This window comes from Microtus oregoni, unplaced genomic scaffold (genome assembly GCF_018167655.1).
Source record: "Microtus oregoni isolate MIOR12 unplaced genomic scaffold, Mior012 000048F_ref0000485, whole genome shotgun sequence".
In the NCBI taxonomy this organism is placed as follows: domain Eukaryota; kingdom Metazoa; phylum Chordata; class Mammalia; order Rodentia; family Cricetidae; genus Microtus; species Microtus oregoni.
This window is the reverse complement of record NW_024543222.1, coordinates 5007251-5029803: the sequence shown is the minus strand read 5'-3', so window position 1 is coordinate 5029803 and position 22553 is coordinate 5007251. Positions and strand designations below refer to the sequence as shown.

Sequence of the window (22553 nt, the reverse complement as noted above, 5' to 3'; positions counted from 1 at the left end):
TGAAAGGGTCTGTATGCTTATCTAAAGACCTCAGCCCCCACTTTCTTCTATCAGACCCTACCAGCCTCTGACTAGGACCAGTTATTTATCTCCTGAAGGGAACTGTCTAGGGACCAAAAGAAAAGCGGAGCCAGCACCGAAGGAGAGGAGAGCTGAGCTGAGCCATTAAGGGAGATGCTGGGTCACTGAGGATGGGGAACCCTGAGCTTTGGACCGCACCGCCGCCGGGAGGACGCAGCAGTGCAGCTGATTCTCCCTAATGCGATGCGCACATATACCTCAGCTAGCCTCAAAATCTTGCGTCGCTCTCAGCATCTTGGAGTCACAAGACAGGTAATCCCGGGCTGCGAGTACCTCAGAACTCTGGTCCCCGATGCACCACGGCGATTCTCCTGCTGAACTCTGAACCTTTGGGATCTAGGAAACCGATTTTTAGTCGGTACCCTCTAGGTCGCCTTAGGAACTGTCCAGTGCTGATCACGGATGCGGCCGGGCCCCCCGGGGTGCTTGGACCAGAGCCTGCCGCGCCCGGCAGAGCTCCGGGCCGAGCAGCTGGGAGCGCTGACGCAGAGACCTGGGAGAGCTGGGAGCTGTTGGCTCTGAGCTAGCTGGACATGGATCTGCAGAGACCCGACTCCTACCAGGGCGGAGCTGGCCCTCACTTCAGCGAGCATGTCCTACACAAGGTAAAACTCTCCCCCGGGGCACCCACCTCAACGCCGGAAGTTCTCTCTGATCCCCTGACTTTGGCTTTGGGACTTAAACAAGAAACTAGCGAGTATCTGTGATCCTGGGCAAAGCCTTTCTGTGTGATCCTGTTTGATGTTCAAAAGAGAGATAGATACGTGCACACTGGGGGAGGGGACGCCTCCGGAGGCCCCAGTTATGGGGTGCCGCATTCACTCGTTCAGTTAACCCTCTCCTCCCCACACACCCATCTCTTTCTTCAGCCATTTGGCCTGTGCACAGGCATCTGAGCTTTCCCTAAGCCTTGTGGGAGACTGCACTTCTTCTCCCAGCTTCTCTGTCAATCTCCAGCTCCACATAAGCTGGGAGCAGTAGTTCACCTGGTTGAAATATCCTTTGCTGTGATCTGTAGCTGGGCGTGTAGGTGCAACACCTGTGATCCTAGTACTTGCAGGAGGCAGATGGTGCAAGTTGGGAATTGTGAGTTCAAGGCCAACTTGGGCTATGTAGGAAGTTCCAGGTCAATCTTGGCTATGTAGTAAGCCCGTGTGTGTGTGTGTGTGTGTGTGTGTGTGTGTGTGTGTGTGTGTGTAGAGACAGAGAGACGGTGAGATTGGTGTTCAAATTGCAGACAAATTGTTGTACTCAAAGTGATGAACCCCCACCCCCTCCAAGAGGTCTATAGATGCAAGTCTTTAAATAACCCTATTTGTCCTCCATTTTAAAAAGGTACAGAGAGGCAAATTAACTAAAAGCCAAGGATTGTGAGTCCAAGTCGAGTCTTGTGTTCACTGCATCCCCGCAGAACCTCTCAGCAGAGTGTGGTTCTAGGGGCCAGCAATACGAGTGTGACCTGTGGTCCCAGGGGCCGGCATCGCGAGTGTGACCTGTGGTCCTAGGGGCCGGCAACGCGAGTGTGACCTGTGGTCCCAGGGGCCGGCAACGCGAGTGTGACCTGTGGTCCCAGGGGCCGGCAACGCGAGTGTGACCTGTGGTCCCAGGGGCCGGCAACGCGAGTGTGACCTGTGGTCCCAGGGGCCGGCAACGCGAGTGTGACCTGTGGTCCCAGGGGCCGGCAACGCGAGTGTGACCTGTGGTCCCAGGGGCCGGCAACGCAAGTGTGACCTGTGGTCCCAGGGGCCGGCAACGCGAGTGTGACCTGTGGTCCCAGGGGCCAGCAACGCGAGTGTGACCTGGGAGCCCATTAGAAAGTAGTATCTCAGACCTGCTGGATGATTCTGCATTTTAACAAGACCCCAGGGGAGCAAACAAGGGCATCTAAGTTTCCGAAGCATGTTTTGTGCCCTGCTGGCTATTTCTGATCCGAATAACAGAAAATCCACTAGTGAGTGGCGCAGGTGCACGGGTTTGAGAAACCTGGGTGCTCTTTTCCTCCAGACCTCCAGAGAAGGAGAAGTCTGGGAGTTCTTAGAACCTTCCAGGACTGTGTTCTCAGAGACTGTGAATGTAGTCCTCTGTAAAGCATATGGAAACAAGGAACCTTACCAACAAGCCAGTGACAAACCCAGCTTAGTGGCAAAACATAATAATTATACAGGTCTCTCTAAAATTTATAAAAGACTGATTCGTTTTTATTTTATGTGTACGGGTGTTTCGCCTACGCAAGTCCATGTGCCATGTGCATACAGTGCTGGCAGAGACCAGAAGAGGGCGTCAGATACCACAGACCTGGAGTTACAAGCATTAACAAACCATCACGTGGGCACTGGAAACAGGACCAGGGTCCTCTGGAAGAGCAGCCAGTGCTCTTAACCAATGAACCATCTCTCCAGCCCAAGAGTCGCTCTATTTTTAAACCATGATATAAAGATATAAATATTCATTTTTGAAAGCTTTAAGATAGGGAAGTCAGAGTTTTCAAATTATTGATTAGATGCCGTCTTCCCTGCTTCTCTCATCTACACACAAAAGCCTTCGCTTCCTTTGGGCTTATTGATCACCAGAGGAAGAGCGATCTTATTCTAACAGGTCCCACTTTGCCTGAAAACAAGTGTCCCCTTACTACGGTGGATACCTGGTCTTCTCAATATTGACAGGAGCTCACTTTGAACTCTCCATGGAACTCAATACAGTGACCTGTGTGTGTGTGTGCGCACGTTTGTGTGTGCATGTCTGTGTATGCGTGTGTGTGTGTGAGGAAACCTCCCCAATGGTGCTGACAATCTCCTCTTAGAGTTGTAAACAGTCAGGGTATTGACATTGGAGTATCTAAAAAAACAAACAAACAAAAACAGGCAGTGATGGTGCATGCCTTTAATCCCAGTACTTGGGAGGCAGAGGCAGGCAAATCTCTTTGAGTTCAAGGCCAGCCTGTCTACAGAGTGAGTTCCAGGACAGGCTCCAAAGCTACACAGAGAAACAGTGCCTCTAAAAAAAAAACAAAAAAACAAACAAACAAACAAACAAAAAACCTTGCATTATTCTAGAGTCCAAGTAGATTCATTAGCCAGTATTGGCTGTGAGAGGCACATCTCCTATACAGCATTAGTGGCTAGGATTTGATGTGTGTGTATATGGTGTGCACCTGTATGTTTGAGTACCTGAGCTATGTGTATGGAGACCAGAGGGTGGTGTCAAGGGTCTTCTATCGTGTCTCACCTTATTTTTTTGAGTCAGTGTCTCTCACTGACTCAGGAACTCAGCATTTGGGGAGACTGGCTGGTCAGTGAGCCCTTGGGATCCCCATTTTCACTTCCTTGTGCAGAGAGAGATTACATGCAGAGACCTCCATGCCTGACCTTTGATGCAGATGTTTAGGATTTAAACTTGGGTCTTCAGATTTGTGTGGCAAGCCCTTTGTCCTCTAATCCATCTCCATAGCCCTGCTTTATTTTTAGTTTTTGGGACAGGGTCTCACTATTTAACCCTAGCTGACCTGGAGCTCACTATATAGACCAGGTTGGCCTCAAACTCACTGTGCCAGTTTCTGTTTAGTTTTTCAATGTAGATCTCATGTATCCCAGGCTAACCCTAACCTCACTTTGTAGCAGAGGCTGACCTTGATCTCATGATTCATGTGCTGGGATTCTAGGCACGTGACACCATGCCCAGTTAGAAGTTTTTGTTTGTTAATTTGGTTAGATGGTTTGGTTTGGTTTTGAATCAAACCTGGGTCCTCTGGAAGAGCAAACAGTGATCTTCACCATGGGCCCTTAGTCAGGAGTCTTTAAAATGAACCTTTTACAGGAAAATAGTAAAGATCCTGAATCTCAGGTGTGTTCCTTGATGGATTGCCAAGGAGGCAGCACCCCTGTGCTCCAGCTCCCAGATGAAGAAACAGAACCTCGCAAGTTCCCCAGAAATCCCTCCGTCCCATGCTCTGCCCTCCCGCAACATGGTTCTCTTTCTTTACCTCCCAGAGATCAACCACAGAGAAGTGTCCTCTGATGTTTGGTAGTGACATAGGGCGGTTTAGAAGCCCGCCAGACAAGAGACACTGTGACTTGATGGGAAGAGACCCTGGCCTGAGCTCCTTCTGTCCCTAATGTAACTTTCAGCAACATCTGTAAGCCTGACTTATCTTCCCTTTCTTACTTTTATTTAGTTTTAATTAGAATACAAACACGTGGGTTTTGTTGTGACATTTTAATACTTGTATATCACTATTCTTTATCCTTACCCCCACCCACCCACTCAGCTTTCTTTTTCTCTAAGCTATGAAATACTATCTGGCTTACTGCTTTTTGAGTGTGGGTATTGGACACCAGAATGCTAGGCACAGGTGTAATCTCGGGAATATCAGAAGCATCCAATAAATGGCAATTGCTGTAAACACACACACATCTTAAGCTTCAAAGTAATTTCAGTGGGTACCACATTTGGTTCCCACCTAAGATGATGCTTTGTGAGAAAGTAGCAGTTTCACACTCCAAAACTCAGAAGCACACATGCGCGCGCGCGCACACACACACACACACACACACACACACACACATCACTCCACAGCACAATCCCATGGGAACAGCTCATATGAACCATCTGTGCAGAAAATATGACTTCTCTGCCAACCTCCAGTCCAGGTTTCCTAATGGGAAGTCTCTTTCCTCAGAGAGATGCGGCATGAGACATGCTGAACCCCACGAAGGTTCACTTCTAGGACTGGGCTTTCCACTTGATCTTCAGTCTCGTGAGTGGCGGCCTGGCCCAGAGGAGCACCAGACACTCTTAGGAGACACAAGTGTGAGCCTGGTGCCGGGAACCACTGGGAGGCACTCAGTTCATCCACCAAATGCTGGGGTTTTTAATGGAGTTGCTATTGTTCTCACACATCTGAATATTTGATGCAGCTCAATAATTTAAAACATATGGACAATGGTGCTGGACTTTTCTCAGAGAACTTTTGGTCCTGTATAGCAACCAGGTCAATGTCAAGAGCCATCCAGGGCAGCAATGGCAGGGAGGGCCCCAGAAGCAACTCTTGAATGGAAGCCGGTAGTTCCTGCCCTGACCTTGAGCTCTAAGCACAGAAAGGGTGGAACTTTGGGCCCCGATGTCAGCAAGGCAGGGCACAGGGACTTCAGCTTGACTGAGTGCTTACTCATGTTCGGTTTGTCCCAAGAGAGTCAAGCAGTGAATTACTAAGCCAAAGCCAGCCTCCTCCCAGCAAGTCAGAAAAACAAGGAGAGCAAGAAGACATGGTTGCTCATTCTTCTGTTCCAGGCTTGGTCTTTGTTGAATGAAATTAGCAGAGAAATAAGGGCAAAGGGTGCCACGTCTGAGTTTGCTGCGGTACCTCCTCGGGCGAATGGTGAAGGGGCCCAGGGACTCTCAGCCACACCCTGTCCTCTTTCACACTTCCACCTGTCACTGCTCTGTGAGAATTACAGCCCATACTAATCCCCGCATCGCATCTACTCATTCATCAAACATATATCGAGGGTCTACACTTTGGGGCACTGTGGAGGACATAGAGAAAATAGTTTCCTCCGTCAACGGCTTGGGACCTATAAGACACGGGTACGGGGCTGGGAGACAGCTCAGCACTTAGAGCGCTTGCCGTGAAGTGTGAGGACCTGAGTTTGAACCCCAGCATCTACATACAACCCAGAGACAGTCGTGTGTGCCGGTAATCTCAGCACCGAGGAAGCAGCCACAAGGAGGATCCTTGGGACTTACTGGCGGTGGAGTCTAGCCAAATCAGCGTGTTCCTGGTTCAACAACAATAAAACATGATAGAGGAAGACACTCAATATCAGACCCCGGCACACACACACACACACACACACACACACACACACACACTCATCACTCATACCATACATGCACGCATGCGCGCGCACACACACACACACACACACACACACTCATCACTCATACCATACATGCACACATGCGCGCACACACACACACACACACACACACACACACACACACACAATTTGCTTTAAGGTTGTATACATGGTCTCAAGTGCCTTAAAAGACTCAAGAGCTGCAGCGAGACCACCCAGTTAGAAATGGTCACTTCTGACATCACTTTGAAATGTCCCCTTTCATTTGACAGTCTGATTAAAGTTGACGTCTAAAACTGGCTGCCGTGGTGAGCATCTGTAAACCTAGCACTCAGAAGACTGAGGCAGGGGACTCTCTAAGCCAGCACCAGCCTGGGCTATATAGTGAGTCTCGAACAAATGGAAATCAGCATCTAAGACAGACGGAATCCCAACCAGTCTTCCCCCAGCCCTGAGCCGTCACTCATAAAACCTAGGGAAAGTTGCTTAAAGCAGGATTGCTCTTTCCTGTAACCACTCCCACCCCAGATGACTAGGCAGAGACAAACAAACCAGAGGAAGATGGTACCCAGTATTCTGCTTTCCTCTACAAACTCTTTATCCCTCAAAGGCATCTTTGTCAATTAAACAATGTAAATGGGACACGATGTTGTGGTCAAAGGACCCAAATCCACAGGAAAATGCATGCTCTGTGGGTGAATGAATAGATACTATTTTTGCCTGGAGGGAACAGCTCCGCTTCTTGCCAGATTTTCGACCTAGACTCAAGAATAAGCTAGGAAACCAAGGAAAGCCGGCTGCTGGCTCTCCGATCTTTATTTGCTCTATTTCCTCTCTCGTGCGTGCACTCTGATGGCTCTAGGTAAATAAGGAAGTGCAGGTTACGTCACTGGCAATTTGGAGCCATCTGGGGCTCCCTGAGCTGAGGAACTGGCCCTGCCCATTTCCCAGAGCAGGCAGCTGGCCTGGGGAGAGGCGATGGCTTGCTCCTTGGGATAATTTCAACAGGAAATGATGGTGACCTGGTCCAGCATTAGTGGCTTTCCCAATGCCCCTGACTTTCATCCTTTGAGAATCCAGCCCCTTTCATTTGGAGTCCCCAGGGTATTTTGAGAAATGGCTGAGACTCACCAGTTTGGGACATGTTTGCTCTTGTGAGCTGGCCTGTGGAAAAGGCTGTGACTTCCTTCATTTTCAAGGCTGTGGATATGGATGCATACTGTGTGTTTGTGCATGTCTGTAGCCATGTATCTGTGTGCACAGGGCATATGTGCATGTGTGTCTGCACTCTTGAGAACCTAGTGGATCTCAGACTTTTTCCATAAAAGACCCTGCAGATGATTCCGTATTAAATGGAAGCTACTGGAGGAGAAAGTCAGAGGCTTTTGGAAAATTCCGGCCATGCTGAATTCCATTTTAGCTGGATGGAAACAAGCAGAGGTGAGGGCCAGGCCTGGCAAGTGTTGAGCTAGATCCTTGCAGAGGCGCTAAATTTATCCCTACGTGCTGTTTGCCTCTTTCCTCACCCGCCTCAAGCAAGAGACACAAATCTCCAGGGATGCAGGTGACTGTAGAGATCATAGCACTGTTGTTAAGTTGTGGAGTGTCTGGGGACTCTGGTCCCTAGCAGAGGCCAGCGCAGGGCCGTCCTCTCTCCCACCAACCAGAGAAGATCGGCTATCCTGAGTGAGAGAGCCCCAAGCCAGCAGCAAACAGCAGACCTAGAATCTTGGCCTCTAAGTGACCTCACCCATCAGCACCTGCCCAGCCCTCAGCCGCTCCTGGAGGCAGTGAGGCCTTCCGTGGTAAATTCAAATCAGCCAGCTGCTGAGCTCTCCCCGACAATAGCTCCTACTTCTTTCCTGAAGCCAGCCCCACGCCCTCCTCTCTTACGTGAATGTTCAGTTATCAGTAGATGGATTTGCGTAGGATCATAAGGGTGTGATTTAGCAATTTGGGCTTCACCAAATAGAACTGGTGTGCTTTTAAGGTGTCTAAAACCAGGTCACCATGTGCGCACATAAACACACACACACACACACATGCGTGTGCAAATATGCAAGCATACATACTTGTATACACACCTCTCTCATAAACTATAGACCGTGATAACGAGCGTATTCTCGAAGTTTCCTGGTTCCATTTTGGGACTGGGGATATTTGTTGTTTTAAAGACAGGGTTTCCCTAGGTAGCCCTAGGAGGGCTTCACTATTCTCCTGCCTCAGCTTCTCAAGAACCAGGGCAACAGGTGTGTGCCTGTGGGCCGTTTAAAAGCAGACCTTTCTCTTCCTCTTTTTCCTTGCCCCTCTGTTTAAATTTTGCACCTTGCCACGCCCTGGCAATTCAGGGAGTTTTTTAAACAAGCAGATTTGTTGGGTCACAGAAGTGCCCCAGGGGTGGCAGGGACTAGTGGGCCTCGCTGCTCTCAAGGATCAGAGAAGCAAAGCGGGCACAGTGGCAGACCTCCGTCCGTGTATTCTCCCTCCTCCTCGTGGGGTCCCCTTTACTGGTTTGATTAATTTTGAACTCAGAAGTGTTCAAATAATTTCTGTACGATAGTCAAGAGGGACCTAGCAGAACTCATAATTATTATTAAAAATGATTTTTAAAAACACATGGCTCATCTGTGAAGCAATTTACAGCTCACATCTTTTTAATCTATGCAGTGACACTTTCTTACCACAAACCTTTTGGGTAGCTGTCATCATTAATTCGGTATTATAGCTGGGAAAATGGGGACCAGATGGGGAAAAATAGAGTTCCATGCTGAAGGCCACAGCTGGTATTGTAGAAACGCTGATAATTACGGCAGACACTTACATGGCAGGCCCTTCCACAGAGTGGGGATTGCTCCGAGCGTTTATATCTGAGAACTAATGGAATCTACAATCACCCTGCTTGATCTCATTTTACAGATGTTAAGATGTCTAAGCCTAAATACAAGCAAGAGTGTGGGTGCAGAGGGGTACAGCTGGAGGGGGGCACAGGGGCTTTGTCAAGAAGATCATCTATTTGCTTTGGGGTATGGGGTAGGCAATGTATATTTTTCAGGTCCATAAGGTCCATTGTTGCCTGTTTGTGTGTTTGCATATGTAGTGTGTGTGTGTGTGTGTGTGTGTGTGTGTGTGTGTGTGTGTGTGATGTGTATTCATACTCCCACATGGGAGTGTGAGTATGCCATGGCACACGGGTGGAGGGCAGAGGACATCCGCTGATGCCTGCCCTCACATTCCGCCTCATTTGAGCCAGGATCTCTTTGCCGTTCCCACTGCCTACACCAGGAGAGCTCATAGGAATTCTCCTGTCTCTACCTCCATTCCCACCGTAGGAGTACTGAGATTACAGATGTGAGCTACTGTGTCCAGATTCACATGAGTAGGTCTGGGGATTCGAACTCAGGTTTTGATACTTGCTAAGCAAGCTCTCTGCCTACTGAGCCCCCGTAGAGTTAGTTTTGCTCTGTCTCTCTGGGCAGGTTTGTTTTACTGAGACCATGATTCCTATATGGCCCAGTAATGCCAAACCATATATTCCTGTAATGCCAAGCCATATTATAATCAAAAGATCATTTGCTAAGGGTAAGGGGGTTTGCAGGATTCAGAATATAAAGCTGCCAGTCTGATAAGATATAGCCACTGTCTGCCCTATATGGGGCTGGCTTTAATCTATAGTCCCTGTGACACCTTCGACTTCCTCCCTACCCGACCTCTGCGTCCATCAGCCGTGTCTGAGAGGGACTTTAATCAGACAGGCAGTCCAGGCTTTCCCATATCTACATCCCCCATCATCCCCTCAGGAACCACTTGCCTCAGAGCCGGAGAGTGCCCTGGATATGCCCTGGTCGCCGGAGCAGAGGAAGTGGGAGGAAGGAACGCTTCCTTCCAGAAATCTCCATCTGTCATACTCAGACCCTGTCACCTCACTGCTCTGCCTCCCTTTCAGCCAGTGCCAGTGTGAAGGCCTTGGGGATCCAGGGCTTGGGAACCAGGACAGAGAAAAAGAAGAGCTGGTGGGGCCCTTTCCTTAGACCCACCATAACCGTCACTCCAGATGCCCCCCCCCCCCCCAGTATTGTCAACTCTGGTTGGGGATTTTGAAAATCGATTCAACAAATAAAGTTGCAGGATCAAGAACCACCTTCCACCCCCAAGGAAGCTGAGTCCAGCAAGTTGGCAAGTCAGAGAATAGCTCAGAGGGGTGACACAGGTCCCACGGCTTCAGCCCATGTGATACAGAGATCCTGGTTCCTGTGACGGTCCTTAAGGGCCAAGGGCAGGAGCCTCATACCTTAATTCTTGCGGAAGGCCAAATGTGCGCTCCTCTCTGAAGCTGCCTAGCTCTAGGGCCTGACTAGATGACTAATTCCAGAGACTGTAAAGCCATAGGTCTGGGCTGGCAAGATGGTTCACTGGGTGAAGGTGCTTGCCACCAAGTATGATGGCCTGAGTTCAGTTCCAGGACACGCATGGCAGACAAAGAGAACAGGGTCCTGAAAGTTGTCCTCGGACGTCCACTGGTGCGATGTGACGTGTATATGTGCATACACACATATAAATACATAATAAATACATAAGTGGAAAACCCCATGGATCCAGGATAAGATCTCACCCCTGAAGATCAGAATGACTCTGAGTGCCCCAGATCAAGGATCCCTTCCAGTTCATATCTCATCAAGCATCCAAGATATTCCTGGAGCGAAGTTCTGTGCTCTGGGCTTGCTGAGCCAGAGTCCAGCATGCTAAAATGAAGCAGGCACCTCGCCCTGAATCCCCAAATATCTGAGCTGAAAGTCCCTGCCAAACTGAAAGATGCCAGGGCCCTGGTTCTTCACGACAGTTCAACCTGTGGAGAGAAGATTGGGAACGATGGAAGCCAAGACCGCGTGAACCCCAGGATCCCTCCTTCAGGCCCTGAATGGGTCTCTTTCAAACAGCATGGTTCAGGACCACAGACTCACAAGAAACCACGGGTGGAATCCCGAGCATCACCCCTTATCCACCACGGGTCTCCGGCACTGCCTGCCCTACGCCTGTCCTGTCTTCCCTCTCAGGTGCTCTGTCCATGCCCTAGCTCGGACACCCCATCAGGTCCCCTGCTGACCGGAGCACCATCCTCCATCACCACACCCTCCCCTGCAGCTCACTGGCACAAAGAGAACTACGTGCAAGGTGGCATTAAGCCTTTTGTGTCGCCTTGGCCCTTAGCCGACTGTCCGTCCTTGGTCATACCACTCAAATAGCCCTACAACCGTTTGCAGAGCCAGTCCACATCAGTCAGACCGCGGAGTGGGTGCAGTACGGGTGTGATACAGGCTCTCCAGGAGGAACATTTGAGGTCAGGACCCCTTCTGCTTGCCAATTAGGGACCAGCTCAGACTGGTTTAAGCAAGAAAAGAATCCATCAGCCTCATGTTGCTAGCTTGGCATGAGGCTAGCTTGGCGCTCTCTCTCTCTCTCTCTCTCTCTCTCTCTCTCTCTCTTCTTGTCTTCCTCTCTCCTCTTCCCCTCCCTCCTCTCTCCCCCTCCTCCTCTAACTCCCCCAATCTCCCCTTCCCTCTTCCTTCCTTTTTCTTTTCTTTTTCTTTGTTTTTTGTTTGTTTTTCAAGACAAGGTTTCTTTGTGTAGCCCTGGCTGTCCTGGCATTCACTCTGTAGACACCAGGCTGACCTTGAACTCAAGCCCTGCACCACCACTGCCTGCTCCTCCCCCTCTCTTGATGCTATGCTATGACTTGCCTTAATTCACAGGTGTGTAGTTCCTCATAAAGTCGTAAGATTATCAAAAGCCCCTACATCTTCTTAACTTCACAGCAACGAGATTCAACTGAGACCTGAGGCTCACTGGAGACTGAAATGGCCACATGCTCACCCCTGAAGCAGTCATTGTAGAGGTTGAAACAGTCACATGCCCATCACTGAACCAATCACTGGGGCCAATCACTTAAGCACGAGTTATACGTCACCCTCGTGTTTCACGGAAGCCCTAATGATCAAGAATGGGAGAGGGGCAGCTGGTGTGGTGGCCTAGGCCTTTAATGCCAGCACTTGGGAGACAGAGCAGGCAAATCTCTGAGTTCCATGCCAGACTGATCTACATAGCGAGCTCCAGACCAGCCAGCACTACATAGTGAAACCTTGCCTCAAAGAGAGGGAGAAGAAACGAGAATAGGAAAGGGGGGATTTTTGAGATGGGCTAGCAGCCAAGGGTGAGCCATTTCAAAGCCACAGATGCCCCTGTGGTAATCCTGGGTGAGGCTGAGTCTCAATGTTTTTAAATCTGTAATGAGCAGAAACTGGAAAAGAAATGAACTCTTTGCCATTCAGCCCAGGCTGGGCTGTCGGTGTCCACATGTGGGAACATTTACCACTGAATAACAGGGCCTGGGTCATTAGTGACCGCTCGGTCTTAGGAATGCGCTAGTCTGACCCTATAAATGGAACGACTCAATAACGGGGCTGAGAAGGTGGACCTTACCCTCTGGCTTGGAACAGACATTTCCCTGATGGAAACAGATGGTCCAGCTGCCAAGGAAGAGGTCGGTTTGAGGCAGAGGATTAGCACTCAGGAAGTGTAGCCCAGGCAGCAATGAAGGGACCCAAGAGGGCTTAGGGCCTGAGCAGCTTGCCACCACATGAAGCGTGGGAAGTAAGGCCGAGGGCCTGCTAAACAAGACTGGTTTCATGGGTGCGTCATTCGTGCAAACACACAGGGACCTGCCTCTATTTTACAGGGCCTGGGCTCATTTTAATGCTCGGCAGTGGCCATCTTGAAAGCCTCAATAATTTTTACCCAAGGAACTCACTGCAAACGCTACTTCCTACTTCACCCTGCAAATGCTATCGCTGTTCCTGCGGGCGTCTGCCTCTGTAGTGAATCCAGACTGCTCCCAAGGATGCTTTCCCCCTCTGTTGGCCTCACACCACTCAAGATATGCCTCGAGTCAGTGGGCGGTGGTCATCTTCTGCTTGGGGTCAGACAGCACAAGAGTGGCCAGTTCTCCTCCCCTAGGCAGAGCTGCGTCCATAGGAGTGTTTCCTGGCAAGGGACAGTCTAGCTGCAGAATAGGGCCATGGGCAACAGAAAGTGTGGTATTGAAGGCCGATGCCTAAAGGGGGCAGGTGGCCTGGCTTCACACAGGTTAAATGGGGTAAGTGGTCGTGACAGGACTGAGGAAGAAGACAATGGCCTCCCTATCTGATTCAGGCATGGCAACCGACTAGCCATATGCTTCAATATGGCTATTAGAGAATAGCGGGGCCTGTTATACTAGAAGGAGCTGTTATCATCGATATAATGTATGCCATTTGGAAAACGGAAGCAAAGAAAAGGGTGGCCTGTGTCACTGTTGACTCAAACAAAGTATTTCAGAGCCAGGCATGATAGTACACCACCTATAATCCTAGCTCTCAGGAGGTAGAGGCAGGAGAATCATTGCTGCTGGTCTCTGCAAAGAAAATTCCAGGTTAACCAGGACTAAGTAGTGAGACTGTGTCCCCAGAAAATAAATGTATGGAGTTGGAGAAACAGCTCAGCTGTCAAGAGCACATCAGGGTGTTCCAGAAAACCCAAGTTTGATTCTCAGCACCCATGGCAGTTGGGTCACTATAGTAGCAGGCTGCTTGTTCGTTCAGGGCTGCCCAGACCCAAAATAACCACACAGAAACTATATTAATTAAAACACTGCTATGGCCAATCACTTAGGCATAATGCTAGCTAACTCTTATATCTTAAATTTACCCATTTCTATTATTTTGTATTTTACCATGAGGATCGTGGTTTACCAGTAAAGTTCTGAGGCTTCTATCTCCAGCGGCTACATGATGTCTCTCTAACTCTGCCTTCTTTCTCCCAGCATTCAGTTTAGTTTTCCCACCTAGCTCTATTTCATAGGGTGGGGAGGTGCACAAGCTTTACATCTACATATATAGTACAGGAGACCATGCCCAAGTGGGCTGGTATCTTAAAGGCTATTGGCTGAAGGAGTTCCCAAAGCAGGTCACTATTGCCTGTGTGTCCAGCTGCCGGGGACAGAACACTCTTTTTGGGCCTCCATGGGCATTTGCACCGGCATACACATACCCACCCCAGACACAGACAAATACAATTAAATATATTCTAAAGAGGATGGGGTGTGGGAGGCTCTTAAAAAAAAAATCTTACTAGCTGGGTGGTGGTGGCGCATGCCTTTAATCCCAGCACTCAGGAGGCAGAGGCAGGTGGATCTCAGTGAGTTCCAGGTCAGCTTGGCCTACAAAGTGAATTCCAAGACAGTCAGGACTGTTACACAGAGAAACCCTGTCTCGAAAAAAAAATTTACTACTATAAATGAGGAAATGAGATATTTTGAGAGAGGACCTTCATCCAGAGAATTTATTTAGTATATTGTTATAATTGTCCTGTTTTGTTATTTTTTACCTCTTACTGTGTTTAATTTGTACCTTTAGTAGCATTATTTGCATGGATATATGTATGGATAGAAAAAACCAACAACGCCATGATTCCTGCAATTGCTGCTTTAGTTCAGGCCATGTCACAGGTAACCTCTTAGCTAGCTCCAGCATCCAGAGCTCCAGAGAGGGCATGCTTCACATTGGATAGAATTTTACATATACCATTGTTTTGGAAAGTTCAGCCCTAAGATCCCGACATCATGGATTCAGTCTGAACACACTTGGTTTTAGTCCTTCCTTCGTGGCTTCTGATTCTGCCTGTTGTTGAAGCTGGAGAAGCTGGAGATGCAGCTACACTTTAACAGACACGGCTCTCCACATTACAGGCGTTTGCGCTTGCTGGGGACATCCACAGGAAGGCGAAATGGATGGGTGTCACGTTGAAGGGCTCTTCTGAATTAGACTTCATGCTGACCACACTGAAAACCATTGTGCTATTGAGGCCAAAGCCAAGGTTCCCCGTGAGACGGTTATGGTTAAGAAGGTGGCTTCACACTCTTCCTTGTTTCTCATAAGATGGGGGCAGTTGGGGCTGGGAGGTGTTCTTTACAACAAAGGGTACACCAATAATGTGACTTATGATTTGTATTTGCTGCTAAGGACAGTGGGGAGGTCAAAGTAAGATGACTTCAATTTGCATAAGTATTATTTCACACTTTCTGGATGGTTGAGGCACGTCAAATTGGAAGAAGGAGGGTTTGTTCAGAATCTAGTGAATCAACTAGACTGCCATTATAATCACCGCCTCTTGAATTCTGGGGGAATAATTTTTCCCATTTTTTTGTTTTGCTTTTTTTGGGGGGAGATATTTTTTAAATGTTTCTATTTACCTCCCTATTTGACATTTTAGTTAGATATTAAATAGCCAATTATTGAAACTTACTTTTTAGTTTTTGGAGACCTAGTTTCCTTGTGTAGCCTTTGCTGTCCTAGAACTCTCTCTCTGTAGACCAGGATGACCTTGAAACTCCCAAAGAACCACCTGCCTCTACCTCCCAAGTGCTGGGATTAAAGGTGTGCACCACCACTGCCTGGCAAAATTTGAAACTTTTATGTCTGAGGAAAGGTTTAATAAAAATGTACTCAACATCTAATACAAAAAAAAATCCACGTGTGTGCATGCACATGTGTGTGTGCATGTGTATGCGTACATTTGTGCATGGTTCTGTGCTATCCACCATTACATGAATCAACAGGGTGTTTTGGCCACATTGCCCAGGAAAAATGGGGGAACTGTAGCCACACCTTTACTGCAAATCAAACCAGACCCTAGATTTCCCAGACACCAACTCTGCGACTTGGTGGGGTCGCTGTCACCTTCCCCCCCTCTCATGGAGCTAATGTCTTCCTGTATCTGATGATGAAATGCTTCTCTGCCTTGACACTAGTTCACTCATCACCATCCAGACAGTGTGACACTTCTTTGAAAGGGTACCCACGCGCTGGGAGCTTCCTCCTTCTGCTTCTGTGACTTAATATTAGTGAGCAGAGGCTGGGTGGACTCTCAGAATGAGCGCACCACATAAACTTTGCAGCTCCTTCCAGTGACCAGAGGCAGTGGGCACTGGCTCATACCAGAGCTATGACCTGCTGCTTGTCTGTCACAGAAACTCCTCAGAATAGGGGGTTGGAGAGATGGCTCAGCTGGTATAGCGCTTGACACACACACACACACACACACACACACACACACACACAAATGAGGACCTGAGTTCAGCTCCCCAGCACCTACATGAAAAGCCAAGCATGGTGGTATGCCCCTGCCATCCTAGCACTGGGAAAGCAGAGACAGGAGGATCCCTGGGGCTTGTTGTGCAGGTAGTCTTGCTGAAACAGTGAGATCCAGGACCATTGAGAGACTCTGCCTTAAAAAATAAGATGAAGAGCCGGGCAGTGGTGGGGCACACCTTTAATCCCAGCACTTGGGAAGCAGAGGCAGGCGGATCTCTGTGAGTTCAAGGCCAGCCTGGTCTGCAGAACTAGTTTCAGGACATCTAGGACTGTAACACAGAGAAACCTTGTCTCAAAAAAAAAAAAGATAGATGGAGAGCCATTGAGGAAGACATTGACCCTCCACACAAATGAGTTCAAGTACATGCATGCACACACGCCCGCGTGCGCACACACACACAAAGTAGGGGGACAGACCCTCAGCTTCCTAAAAAGAAGGCAACATTCTTTTTAGGACACCAGTAATGAAAGGAGATGGGACTCTTTGCCGAGTGGTTAGCCAAAAACCAGTGTCTGAACTAACGCTCAAGCACAACTAGCCATTGGCTCATGGACAGCAAATGCTATGAAAATGAGAAGGGCCACTGAGACCAGCCAGTTCATTTCAATAGTCAGCGAATGCAGAATCCTCTGGTGACTTTGCTAAGTTCTATGAGGCAAGGAGGGTTGGTGAGGGGACCCTCAGGTCTCCTTATACAAGCTCGTCCCTGCATGGGAGATAAACATGTGACTAAAGAATCATGTGACAGCATTGGTACTGGTCATGTCCCATTCTCAGCAAGATGCAGGCACACAGGTGTCTTACTCTGTAATTATAAAAAAAAAAAAAGGTTAAATCCCTGGCGTGGCGGCATATGCTTATAATCCCAGCACAGCAAACAGCCTCACCTAATTGGCAAGTTCTAGACCAGGGATAGACTTTTCTGAAAAAACTAATGTGGAATGTGCCTGAGGAAGAGCAGCTGAGGGGGACCTCTGACCTCCACATACACGCACCCGCCCCCCAAGCAAAGACATACACAAAGCTAGCCGCTGATAATGATGGGATTACAGGTGGCTGGTTTGGGGGACCTGTCCTATTGAAGAAGAGTTTTCTCTGCTCTGCAGTTTCTGCCCCATGGGGTTCCCCTTGTCTGTTCTGCATGTCTGATCTCCAGGAGCCTCCTCTCCCAACCTTAGCTCTAAGACCCTGCATAGACATAACCATAGCAAGACAAAGAAACAAGCCACCCTTCCATGGAGCAAGAACTGCAAACCCTCAGGGTCAGAGAGGGACATGTGAGGTTGAGGTCACAAGGAGCCTTGTGTGTTGGCTAAGGGGTATTGCTGAGTCAAGAGGGGTTGACTGATTGAAGGGCTCTTTTCACAACCAATGGATCATGGGGTCCACATGAGTGACAACATCCTTAGTCAGAACTCAGACACAAAAGGATGCTCTCTGTTGGAGGCTCTCAAGGGGAAGCTAGCCCACACACAAGCTGGGACGCAGAGGAGAAGAGGAGCCACATCCAGGGAATGGTAAGGACCAGATCAATGGCTGCCAATCACCCATCCATTGCGTAAGGCCCAGCCCATTCACAGAGTAGCAGCAAACGTGTGGGAAATTATGCAAACAGGGCAAAAACAGATGTCGGCATAAAAGTACTGCTGTTGTTTCTTGGGAACCTGTGTGCAGGTCAGAGGATAACGTTGGACGCCATTCCTCAGGCTCCATTGACTTTGTTTCCCATCTTTAATGTTTGTGTGCTGTGCGCATGTTTTTGCATGTGTATGGATGTGGGTGAGGGCGCAGGTGGGAACCCGAATCTGATACCAAGAATCATTCTCAATCATCTTGTTCAATAAGGTAGGGCCTCTCTGTCAAATCCAGAGGTCACCAATATGGTTTGTCTGTTAGCTAGCTTGCTCTGGGGAGCCCCCTCCCTCCACCTTCTGGATGCAAATTAGAAGCCAGCAGCCCCCTCCATCTAGTATCAATGTGAGTTTCTGGGCATCCAAACTCCGGTCTTCAAGATTACACATGTTAACTACTGGGCCATCTCATCTCCCCAGTCCATCTACCTTTTTCTTTTGAGACAAGGTCTCTCGCTAGCCTGGAACTTGCCAAGTAGGCTAAGGCTGGCTAGGCGGTGAGCCTCAGAGGTCTGTCTGTCTGTCTCTGCCTCTCCAGCAGAAAGATGGCAAGTGTATGTCACCATATTTGGCTTTCTAAGTGGGTTCTGGGGACCAAACTCGGGTCCTCAGACTTACAAGGAAAGCACCAAACTGATTACACAGCATCCACACACAAGTTATTAGTTATTTATTTTGAGACTCGGGGTGCTAAAATGTTTGTTCTTTTATTAAAACAGAGCAATAACAGTTTTATAACAACTTTCTATGTTTGCTACTGTTTCGTTTTGTTTTTCAAGACAGGGTCTCTCTGTGTAACAGTCCTGGCTCTCCTAGAACTTGCTCTATGGACCAGGCTGGCCTCAAACTCACAGAGATCCTCCTGTGAGGAGAGGCCTCATGAGTGCTGGGATTAAAGGCGTGTGCCACCACTACCTGGCTAATAACTTTCTTAAGCAATCCCCTCTTACGCAACTTACTAACTCAACCAATGCCCTTCAGTTATTTGGTGAAAGACTGGATCCATATGGCATGCTACATGCTCACAGTTGGGGGCGGGGGTCTTCGCTGAGATGTTCCTTGTTTTTGCTGTCACCCAGAGGCACTTGGTTAACCAAAGTCGGCTGCTCATGGGCCCACTTTTATCTACACCAGTCATTCATGTGAACAATAATGATATCATTGAATGAATTCCTCCATATACCTATAAATGGAAAGTATGAACAGAAAAGACGTGGAGGCAGAGAGGATGGCCCAGTGGGTAGACATTTGCCACCAAGCTTGAGGACTTGAGTTCAGATGATTCCCAGAACACACACAGTAAAAGGAGAGAACGGACTCTCACAGGTTGTCCCCGGCTTACACACACACCACAAACACACATGCATGCACACATGCACGCAACACACTTAGTTGATGTTTGAAAAGACATTAACCACTGGAATAAGAATGTGAATGGAACAGGACAATTATTTCCACAAAAGTAAAATTGAATGATTGGGAAAGAATCTACATAAAATCTGTAATTAAAAAAACATATATGCCAGGGCTGGAGAGATGGCTCACTGGTTAAGAGCACTGGCTGCTCGTCCAGAGGATCCAGGTTCAATTCCCAGCATCCATATGGCAGCTCCTATTTTTGAAGGATTTGATGCTCTCTTCTGTCCTCCTTGGGCACCAGACATGCACATGGTGCACATATATCCATGCAGGTACTCATACATGTATATTAAATAAATAAATACAGTGCTACCAAATTAAGAATTCATTAGGGTTTAAATATGACATGTCTTCATAGGCTTATGAATGGGGGATGTGGTTGCCAGCTCACAGGGGAAGTGGCTGAATTCTCAGGGCTCTGATCTCAGTAACAGAGTCATCCTCGATGGAGTTGTAATAAATATATTGGCATCACTGGGAGGTGGTAAAAAGGAGATGTGGGGACCAGTTGGAGGAAGTAGGTGGCTGCAGGGGTGGGGAAATGTCCTTAGAGCTGTAACTCACTGCAGCCCCTTCCTGTGTGTCTCCTCTGCTTCCTGGCCACTATGATGCCATCTGCTCTCCTTCACCAGATTCGAAACCATGAGCTAAAGCAAATGCTCCCTCCCTCAAGGTGCTCTGCTCAGGCCTTTGTCACTGCGACAAACACAGAGGGGGAGGGGCCTGCACACTAACAGGAGGGAGAGCATGAGAGTGAAGAATTTGGGTCAGATTGCTTCATAAGTAGCTAGCATTTTGCTTCGTGTGAAAGAAGCTAGAACCTACAAGACAACACGATGAATTCGGGGGTCACTCAGGAAAAACACGGGACCTCCGTCTCAGCTGAGTGAGGGAAAAAAGGGCCTTAATTCCACATTAAAAATAGCAGGAGAGAAACCAGGCGGTGGCGGCAGTAGCACACGTCTTTAATCCCAGCACTCGGGAGGCAGAGGTAGGCAAATCTCCTGAGCTAGAGGCCAGCTTGGTCTACAGAGTGAGTTCCAGGACAGCCAGGGCTACACAGAGAAATCCTGTCTCAAATGAACAAACAAACAAAAAGAGTAGGAGAAAGGCTGGAGGGTTGGCTCAGCAGTTAGGGGCACTGGCTGCCCTTGCAGGGGACCCAGGATCAGTTCCCAGCACCCACATGGTGGCTCACAAGCTCCTGTAACTCCAGCTGCAGAACACCCAACACCCTCTGCAGGTATGTGCACACATGCACATACATAGACAGATACATGAAATTTTGAAAAATGAATAAAAACAAATCTTGAAAAATTTATCATCATATTAAGACAAGCTAGACGTTTTGAGTCAGAATAAAATGTTTGAAAAAGTCTGTTTTATGACTCCCTGGTTTAATTAACTTTCAATGTCTTTAAGCAAAACCAGTTCCAATTTCACTGGACAAAAAGGTACAGACTGAGAAAATAAAAGGCTGACCACTCCAGCTGCCCTTCCGAGTCTAAAACCTTAGTGATACATGAAATTAGTGGATTCTAGCCATCTGATCTTTCTAAGCTTCCTGTGTCAAATAAATGCTATTTTCCAAGGTATCAAACTAGGGCCTGGAATTAAAGCCTAGTGGTAGAATGCGTCCTACTATACACAAGGCCCCGCGTCCAATCCCCAGCACACACACAAAGATAAATAAATAAATACCCAAAAACAATGTCCAGCCAAAGTGGACTTCGGCCTTGCTTCAACCCAACATTTATCTTTTCACTTGTTCATTTGAGACAAGGTTTCTCTATGTAGCCCTGATGGGCCTGGAACTCACTATGTAAACCAGGTTCTCCACAAACTCACTGAGACACACTTGCCTCAGCTTCCCAAGTGCTGGGATTAAGGGTGTATGCCGCTACACTCAGCTTCATTTATTCAGACAACATTTATCTGAATTTTATATTTTAACCCCCTCAGATGACTGAAAAAGAGAAGTTCTGAAGTCAATGTGAAGCATACAAGTCCCCAAAGGAAACAACCCTACCCTTCCTAATTGTCAAAATACTTGCTTATTTTCTGTGCCTGTGTGTGTACCCGAGTATATGTATGCACACTTATGAAGGAGCCTACAGAGGTCAGAAGACGGCACCAAATCCCTTAGGGCTGGAGTCACACGCTGCTGTGAGACTTCCTGTGGGTGTTGGGAAGGGACCCCAGGTCCTCTGTTCAAGTATTAATAACCACTGGCCTTCTCTCCACCTCCTCCCAACTTACACCAAGTGGAGTCTTTAAATATTAATAATTCAGAAGCCAGAGGAGGGGAGCCTGGCCAATTTGGATGAGGCTATAAATAAGCAGGCACTTGACAAGAGCTGAGCACCACAGCATCCTGGAGCCCGTTCTAGAACAATGTGTTTCCCTGGACCCCGTGCACAGATGGCAAATGCCATCCTCACTCAGACCCCAGTGGCATGCACCCAAATTCACTGTCTTGCGATGACGGTACCAGCCAGCCACCCATACACTCCTGAGTGAAGCCCTTGAGTTGCGGGATGTGCCTAAGACAACGCCTCCATGCATTGAGAAGTCTGTGAAGGATTTCCCTTCCCAGCCTTGAGTGCATGTTTGCTTGCTTCCCTTCCTGGACTCTCCTACCTCCCCAGCATCCTCCTCCTACTTCCCCAGCAAATCAAATGGGCAGACACTGACTCCAGCCATCAAAGAATCTAGGTGCTTCCATCAGTTAGCGCAGACAAGAAGCTGCTCTGTCAGCTGTGGAACTGTCTGAACCAGTATGTGTCAACTACCTTCAGGGACGCCACAAAATTGTCTTCCGACCTTCACACTGGTGCCGTGACACATGTGTGACCCCTCCATACAATCATTCACAAAAATAGTGACAACTTACTATATTTTTAAAGAACATATTATTTTTAACTGTGTGCGTGTGTGTGTGAGAGAGAGAGACAGAGACAGAGAGACAGAGACAGAGAGAGACAGAGAGACTATGTGCGCATGAGCATAGTGTCCAAGGGAAACAGAAAAGGGCATTGGATATCCTGTAGCTGGAGTTGCAGATGATAAGGGTCCCAAGAACCAACTTGAAACCTCTAGAAGGTCAGTACATGTTCATAATCATGGAGCCAACTCTATAGTCCCCAGCAACATACTATCTTTAAAAAAGAAAAGAAAAGAAAAGAAAGAAAGCAGTCCTTACAAAACTATAAAATTCCTTAAAAACACTATGTGTGTGTGTGTGTGTGTGTGTGTGTGTATGTATGTATGTATGTGTGTGTGTGTGTGTGTGGTTTGGGGGAAAGGGTAGCTTCATTACATACTTCTCTAGCATGAACTTTGTAGACATTAGCGATGGGCTGCAATGTCAGAAAGTTTAGGCAGC

General features: G+C 48.2%; 1 protein-coding gene across 1 annotated transcript in view; it reads left to right on the top strand.

The window, feature by feature from the left end:
- The first annotated feature begins 313 nt into the window (after positions 1-313).
- Positions 314-22553, top strand: part of Rab37 (RAB37, member RAS oncogene family) — a 68914-nt gene continuing 46674 nt past the window's right edge. The window contains exon 1 of the mRNA XM_041636085.1: positions 314-686. Within this exon, the coding sequence (XP_041492019.1) occupies positions 615-686 (72 nt within the window). The 5' untranslated portion in view covers positions 314-614. The remainder of the gene's footprint in view (positions 687-22553) is intronic.